Source organism: Asparagus officinalis, chromosome 8 (genome assembly GCF_001876935.1).
Source record: "Asparagus officinalis chromosome 8, Aspof.V1, whole genome shotgun sequence".
Classification (NCBI taxonomy): Eukaryota; Viridiplantae; Streptophyta; class Magnoliopsida; order Asparagales; family Asparagaceae; genus Asparagus; species Asparagus officinalis.
Window position 1 is genome coordinate 130,322,945 of NC_033801.1, and position 7,726 is coordinate 130,330,670.

The window sequence follows — 7,726 nt, forward strand, 5'->3', positions numbered from 1 at the left end:
GGTCCGTCTTCAATGTATGAGGCATCAGTTTCTCCGGTGAGCATGGCTATTAGTTGACGAGTAATTATTATCTAATTCAGAGCTGATCCTGGCGAATTAGTTGGATCTAAATTTCTATCTCGCTATTTTCTCAGGTTAGAGAAGAACCTCCATCCTACTCTTCATCAGTTTTGCAGAGACACGATTCGTTTGATAACCCGTTAGCAGGCCGCGGATCTCGGAGTTCTGATTCACAGGTTGATGAAGGCTCTACTTCTGAGAATCCTCAGTCTGGCAAAGCACTATATGACTTCACTGCTGGAGGAGATGATGAGGTATCATCACAACTATATATAAACATCTCTAACAAACATATCATTGATTAATCTAGTCTAACACTGCTTACTTTGTATTAGTCAAACCTTTCCTGCATGGATCTTTAACTTATTTTGGGTTATCTTTCTCGCAGTTAAACTTGACTGCAGGAGAGGAGGTTGAGATTGATTACGAAGTTGATGGTTGGTACTATGTAAGTTCATTTCTTTACTTGTCACTTTCTTTTCCATGCTTTACTCGGACCATATAATGAATCCATTGAAATCTTGCGCATGTTTGTTTGTCCAGGTAAAGAAAAAACGTCCTGGGAGAGATGGGAAAATGGCTGGACTGGTTCCAGTCCTCTACGTGGATGCATCTTGACAGCATAAGAGGTTTTAATCTCTCTCACTCATCTTTAGATGGTGCGTTGCCACAGCGTGTACATTTTCTTCAAGACCTTTCCTGCAGACATGCTAAAGGGAATTTTTCGCAGAGGATTGTTTCCTCGACTGATTCTCACCCTTCGCTGTTATCCACATTACCATCATTCAGCTGAGTTCTATCTCGCGTTCACCAGCTGTGTAAACGAGTTCCGCCTTTATTCTTTATATGCATTCAGAAGTTTTGTTGCAACAGTGGTTTGCCAATTTGGTCTGCTTTGCTCTCTTACAGTGTGTGTGATAGTTTCATCTTGAGCGTGACCGCGAACCGTATATATGTGTATTTGTAACATTATTTCCCCTTTTCTGTTGCACGTCGGGGAAGTGTTTGTACAATTATATGAGATGTTTATCATAATTCTTTTTATCCATTTGTTAGATACCCATTCATATCGATGCATTGATTACCAACTAATGTGTTGACCTGATTCCCCTAGATGGCATATATTTCTTCTCCCGGTAAACGCCACCGAGATGTAATAATATTTAGCGGTTGACCGGGGTCTCATTCTTAGCTAACCCTAATAAAAACTTCTCTTACCCGCCATGATAAATAACTAAGCCCGAGTGAAAACACGTCCGCACTCTGCGTTACAAGAAGCCCACAATCAAATATCTTGCAGCCCACAATGAACCGACAAATGGGCCCGGGGCCTCTCGCACCTTCTCCTTCCCATCCTATTTTATCTTCCCCTGGTTTCCCGAATCTTAGTCAATCCAGGATCCCCAAAGCGCAGCAGCAGAAGGAGGAGGAGAAGCCGAGCTGATGAACTTCAGGAACCTCGACGAGTTCTGGGCCTTCTACGTGACCCAACACTCAAAGCCCACGTTCGTCCCCTTCACAGGCTATGGCCTTGCCTGGTACAGCCACTTCTTCGTCGAGCGCAACGCTCCGGCGACCTTCGGCCACCCCCTCTGGTCTCTCCTCTGCGATTTCAGGATGTTCGGGTTGATGATGACCGGTCGGATGGAGAAGGAGATCAAGCGGCTGGGGAAGCGGCCGGTTCTTCAGGCTTTCTGATGGTAAAGATTGATTCTTTGCTCGATGCGTGAATCTGTTGGTATTTTCCGTTGTGCATACGAAAAAGGTTTGGGACTGGTTCTGTGTAATTATTACTGATTTGGGGAAGAATTCTGCTTAATGTTTGATGATTAAAGATTGGTAGCTGGGGGGTTCGTGCATGTTACCATGTTTGTTGGTTTATTTTTCTGGCCACAGGTTGGGAATTATCTACAATCTGCTTTCGTTTTCTGATGGTAAAGATTGATTCTTTGTCTTTGTTTTTTTTAGTAGGAGTGAATCCTTTGTCTTGAAGGTGTAAGCAGTAAGCCCCCTGTATCATCTCACCTTAACCCATCTCTAATAATTCTTTGTTTTTTATAGGTTAAGAGGGCCAACTCCCTCGCACCAGGAGCATAGTTATATAGGCAATCCTTGCCTTGGATTTCTTAATTTTAGCACCCACTGCTTACCTCTTGATGTTCACAGCAACTATCATTTAGGAGGCGACCATATATTTGATCTCGATGCCTTTAGCTTTTTTGCTAGTTAGCCATGAGTACTACCTGTGGATTACGTGAGTTGCAGGTTCCCTCGACAATTACGGATTCGGTTTTACTCGCTTAGTAAGACTTTTGGTTAGGGAACAAGTCAACAGCCTTAATGTGCCTGTAACTTGTGCTCGACTTCCTTCTCGGTAATTTGGGTACATGTCGGAGGCTTTCGTTTCGTGTAGATCAGCGAGGTATTTTTTTTGCTCCATATCAATGTTTGGTCCTATTATATATTGCCCGCTCAACTCGACATAGTTAGTTAGGGGGTCTTCATCAACTGAGGTTCTCCTTTGACAGCTTACTAGCTGGTGAATAATCTTATTTCAGGGCTAGCGAAGTAAGCTGGATGTGGACACTACAGTTTACCTCTTTATGATGCTCATCCTTCTGCCTAGCTTATGAAGTGGGTGTTTAAAGAGAACTTCTTGATTTAGTTGTTGTTGGATGACACTGGTCAAATGCCTAATAGTTACGGTCAAGTCTTTCTTCTGCTACATACCTGGTTCTGTATAGTATAACGTCTTGTATTGTGTATATATATATATATATATATATATATATATATATATATATATATATATAGAGAGAGAGAGAGAGAGAGAGCAAAACTTGTGTCGCACTTAAGTGGACGATCCACTAAACTTTTTAACCCTTAGATGTTTCCTAGGGATCCTTGCATGATATGAAGTGACTTTTTATATGTTAAATGAGTGGATATAAAGTTTGGGACACACTATTCACTATCCACCTAAGTTGACACAAGTTCTACTCTATATATATATATATATATATATATATATTATTATATTTATATGTGGTTGACCATAAATCTGTCTATTCATTTCAAAATTATCTGCTCTGGCTTGTAGACGTTGCTCATTGCCTATCTAGTTAAGCATCGTTCACTTCTTCTTTCCTTTTGGATTTACAATTTCTCTAGTCATTCTGAATGCGGTCTGTTTTTTTTCGAAAGGAAAGAATTCTGGTTCAGAAAGCGTAAATTTTTGTTCATCAGTTGATTTTCAGTTGTGATAGGAACTAGACCATGAAGGTTAAGAAAAATGATATGCTGAAGAGAAGAGCTCAGCAACGTTAGAAAGAGGATTTTGCGACTGTAAATTCAGGGCTCGAAGATTTTGAAGGGGCCAGCTCGTTGATTTTTTTTTTGGGGTCAATGTATTGCTGACTTAATCTGTTTCTGTTCGCTGCCTGATTTTCTCTGATGCTGGTAGTTTGTAGGCTCTTATGCATGCGGCGTGCATGGGCTTATATCAGATATCGGTCGTTGTTAATGGATGGGATTATAGGATAGACTAACTCTCTCTCTCTCTCTCTCTCTTTAATAATAGGAAGCGTTGCATTGATCTTGCTCACACTTATTTGCTCTTCTAAGGCGAAACCATGAATGTTCACAGGAATTTAGATTGCACTTCTGGTCTGGATTTTCGCCTGCTGATTAATTACTTGAATCAAGTAGCACTGATAAGAACTACTCTTCGATGTCATGACACGGAGCATTGTTACTATTTGTTCGTCGCTAAGTTTTGGGAGGTATAACCGAGAAACATGAAGGCCATTTTTCTGTTGTTGTATTGCGCTACTCACTGTCCAATATCGTTTTATTAGGATTCTTTTCGGTAGCGTTTATCGCAAAAAAATGTTGCCCTGGGTGATGGTGATAATCTTGTGCGTCTCTCATCGTGTTTTTGTTGGGTTAGTATATATTCAACAAGATCAAGTTAAATTAAGGATCAGATGTACTCCGGCATGTGTCATGTAGAGCTGTGTTCAACACCGTCATGAAGTTAAATAAGGTAGAAGCCTACGGAGCATGTGTCATGATTCATTTGTTATAGAGTTTTATGGGTCTTTTGAATAATTTATATGGCAGGATTAGTTATACCAAGGCATTAGCTAGACTTGAATGGTAGAGACCTATCGCATGCTGTAAAATGCTGTAGTGTGGTACTTATGAAGACATTATGGGTTAGAGATGTGTTTTCTAAATTAAATGTGCGTTTGGGACGAATCAAGAAACAGCGAATCATAGGAAGTTCTCAATCAGCAAGCGTTAAAGTCGAATACGATGCAAAGGCATTAGAAAAAAGGTTGGTGGACGGCCAACCCTTCTTCTTGAAGAATTTGAGAAATCTTCCATTGATCTATTGAACAGCATACTATACAATTATGCGTAGACAAGGAACAATAAAGAAGAAAGAAATTATGTAGTGTTTCATTTCGATACCGATTAGAGGTACTGATTGAGTTGCTGTATAAGAGTTTTTTTTTTTTTTTTTTACTTGAAAGGGTGAAGGGGATGAACAGTATAGATATGCATATTTCTTCCAAATCTCATATTCTTTTCTCCTCGTATACCCTTTCCTCGCTGCTCACTTGCACGCGAGAAAACGAAATGAACGTCCATTTCTCTTTCGCTTCTATGCCAAATCGAAGTTCTCAATCAAAGCTCGAGTTAAGAGTACAAGCACCCTGGAGCGCTGAAGGTCATCAGCCGCGCATGCCCATGTACCGAACGAAAATGTATTTGCAAGTCGAACCCTACAATCATTATGCTTCAACTTTTAGATTGTAGTAAGCGGGATTGGCAAGCTTGAAATTGCGCCTTCCCAGATAAGAACCTCGGAATGCATCCATCTGGCTGCTGATAATGCCAGCGATCTGGTATCCTTCTTTGAGCAGCTGGAGTATTCTGTCCGAGATATACTCCCAACTTTCCATCAGAAGTTCATCGTCCGACCTGAGCAAACAAGACGCGAAGCGATTGAGAAAGAGACATACGCATTCTCAAGGTATGGTCAAACAACAAGGACGGCGCAAAGATACTTACCTCATGATCAACGAAGACCAGCCGCTGTAACCTGCCGAAATAAGGTTTTTCACAGTCTCATTCCTGTGATCCGAGTGCTTCCTCGTAAAAAGAACCAAACGCCAACCACTAGCTTGAAGTTTTGAATACAGTCTCAGGATAAGCTCGGAGGGAGGATCTTCGTGTTCGACGTGCTTCTTCCTGACATAAGGTTCAGATATACGAGCCAGTCAGAAATCTCCCTATACGTACCCATCACATGAAACTCTAGTCCCTATATTATCCGTTGACATCGTATCTGATCATTTTACCTATCCCGAGAGTCGCTGCTGCGTCTGGTAACGTTCGATAAGAACATGCCATCTACATCCATCAATACTACATCCAGATGGTCGTCGTTGGCTTTAAGAGCGTCAAAGTAACTCTCTGCCAACCGCACTGTCAGCCTCAGTTCCCGTAAAAACTGGCCTGGATTACCGTATTTGAAAGGAAGATCCTTGCAGACTTTGGGGAGCTCGTCTGCGTCGAGCTTGTTAAGCTCCGCATGAAAAGCAAAAAGTTTGCAGTAATCAAACTCGTCATCACTTGATTTAATGTGCTTGAAGACTCCAGAGTTCCTACTCTCACAGGAATTTAGCATCACAGATAGAGCAACCAGCAGGGTAAGCATCAGAACACCGACGGTCACGAGTGCAGCGACAAAGACAGTTGCAGCGAACATTGACATGTACACACCAGATTCATACACGTAGTGGCTTCCCATTTCTGCACAAAGAACTCAACAATCTGTTAGATGCATTGTAAAACATAACTGATCAGGTTTCAGAGGGGAGATCACAATGAAAGTTACTCCAAATGAACTTCCCGTTTCTGCACAAGGTTAGGACACGGATCAAATTTCGATAATCGCGTCAACTAGTTTAGGAATCTCCAAATGAACTTCCACAACGAACAATTGAATGAAAAATGATGCATTTTGACGAAGTGGTCGGCTACCATTTCCTAGACTATTGAGTAATCTGGCTTTAGTTTTACAGTTGACGCAATCAAATCTTAAAACTTCTTATGTTGTGGGTTGTTGTATCTCGCCGTTCGATTCAAAAGCATACACAGATTTGCTCGTATAAATGTACATAGCAGGAAAAAATATAGAAGATTCACATACCCGACTGTCTTCTCTCCAAAAGGCTGTGGCTTGAGTCTTCAGCATCCATTTGGTCCGTGAAAGAAGCCATCGAAGCAGCCGAACTAATTACGTTTCGATACCGAAATTAAGCTACCAGATGAGAGAAACTGCTCGGCATTTGCGGGAAAATCACGCACAAATTAAATTTGACACCTTTGCTTGGACACGTACACGAAGTTACAGAGCAACACCTTGAGAAGTAAGAGAACATAAATTTCAAGGAGTAAACAACAAAATTATACAAGCACCGTCGAGAAATGAATGGAAAAACATGAAAAAAAGTACCCTGCAGAGAAATTGTCTCAAAAATCCGTGAACGCAACACATGCAACACGAAGAAAACACATCTGAAGATTCTTATAATATACTATTTCCACAAGCAAGAGGCCAAAAATTTATTCCCAAATTGCAGCCACCAACATTTTTTCTTTTCAAAAATTTTATTTGAGCGTTGGGGTACTACTACAGAAACAATTAATCTTTTTGAACCGTCTAACCGGAGAAAATTTTTCTAGGATTTTTAAGATTTAGGGATGAAACATCACCTCGGGCGAGGTTGAAAACTGGTGTGATCTCTGATAACGATGAAGATGATGAAAGCATCCGAGGATCTCTACTACGACCGCCTTCCGTCAGCTTCCAGCTATCTGCTGATTTTTTTTCTTACTCTCCCCGCTTTTAATTATTTGTTTAATTAGTAGAGCCAATAATTGAGTTACACTTCGAAGTGGGTTGCTGACACTTCAAAAATAAAACAAAATATAGATTAAAAAAATACTTGACATTTATCTAAAAACATGATTCAGCTAAATAAATAAATGAATCCTGGAAGGTGGGAATTTATAAAATTTCAGCAAAAAAAAATTCCCGAATAACAGTCATTGAGCTGATTAATTGGGAACAACACATGGATATACCACTTTTAACAAATTACAGAAAAGTCCAAGGCCTAAGCCTATATAACCCGTATAGGCAGAAGTTTACATTTCCAGCCCAATTAACGTGGGCCGCTATAGAATAACCCAACAAATATATAACAAGCCCACACAAATATTGCTAATTTCCCCTTGCTTCCGGCCATCGATATACAGCATGTGCGATCTCATTCCTTCGGCTGCTGCCCCAATCTGTGAAGGGCCCACTTATATAGGGCCCATTATTCGACGTCTCCTTACGTAGTTTACTCCCCCCACATTGATTCCCCATCCAACGGTCAGAAATTCTTCAGCATCCTAAATCCAGCAATCAATCAATAGTGGAATAAAAAGCCGGGTACAGTCTCACAGCTGACAATAAATTCGCACCGCGTCGGCGTTATCGTGAACACACACACTCGTTCTGACCGCCCCGGCCGGACCCCTGCTCACCCACTGCAACCCAATCACAACTCGACACGTACGCAGCACACCGCATAGCCTGTTC

The 7,726-nt window shown here is 41.1% G+C and overlaps 3 protein-coding genes and 1 long non-coding RNA gene across 5 annotated transcripts in view; 3 read left to right on the forward strand and 1 right to left on the reverse strand.

Moving 5' to 3' along the window:
- The window catches only part of LOC109819686, a 23,506-nt gene extending 22,379 nt beyond the window's left edge, over nucleotides 1-1,127 (forward strand). The window contains 3 exon segments of the mRNA XM_020385504.1: nucleotides 135-314; nucleotides 449-508; nucleotides 604-1,127. Coding sequence (XP_020241093.1) covers nucleotides 135-314; nucleotides 449-508; nucleotides 604-678 — 315 coding nt within the window. The 3' untranslated portion in view covers nucleotides 679-1,127.
- Nucleotides 1,417-1,989, forward strand: LOC109819689. Its single transcript, XM_020385507.1, has one exon. It carries the CDS (start codon nucleotides 1,504-1,506, stop codon nucleotides 1,756-1,758), a length of 255 nt encoding a protein of 84 aa, XP_020241096.1. The 5' UTR covers nucleotides 1,417-1,503; the 3' UTR covers nucleotides 1,759-1,989.
- On the forward strand, nucleotides 3,805-4,198 carry LOC109819690. The gene is made up of 3 exons (XR_002241590.1): nucleotides 3,805-3,842; nucleotides 4,010-4,105; nucleotides 4,183-4,198. It is a non-coding gene; the product is annotated as an uncharacterized LOC109819690 (long non-coding RNA).
- LOC109819688 (uncharacterized protein At2g39920) lies at nucleotides 4,505-6,997 on the reverse strand. Of its 2 annotated transcripts, none has more exons than XM_020385506.1 (5): nucleotides 6,590-6,997; nucleotides 6,284-6,495; nucleotides 5,430-5,883; nucleotides 5,140-5,319; nucleotides 4,505-5,049 (listed from the first exon to the last, which is right to left on the reverse strand). In XM_020385506.1, exons 2-5 carry the CDS (start codon nucleotides 6,351-6,353, stop codon nucleotides 4,860-4,862), a joined length of 894 nt encoding a protein of 297 aa, XP_020241095.1. In that variant the 5' UTR covers nucleotides 6,354-6,495; nucleotides 6,590-6,997; the 3' UTR covers nucleotides 4,505-4,859. The 2 variants fall into 2 exon arrangements, with proteins under 2 accessions (XP_020241095.1, XP_020241094.1); XM_020385505.1 differs by having other exon boundaries at nucleotides 6,850-6,993.

Bases quoted from the DNA above. Each gene is read 5' to 3' on its own strand.
- LOC109819689 (XM_020385507.1), top strand. From the start codon at position 1,504: ATGAACTTCAGGAACCTCGACGAGTTCTGGGCCTTCTACGTGACCCAA.
- LOC109819688 (XM_020385506.1), bottom strand. From the start codon at position 6,353: ATGGCTTCTTTCACGGACCAAATGGATGCTGAAGACTCAAGCCACAGC. The intron at 5,320-5,429 runs GTAAAATGATCA...ACCTTATGTCAG, and splicing joins AGCAGCGACTCTCGGGATAG to GAAGAAGCACGTCGAACACG. The intron at 5,050-5,139 runs GTAAGTATCTTT...TTGTTTGCTCAG, and splicing joins TGGTCTTCGTTGATCATGAG to GTCGGACGATGAACTTCTGA.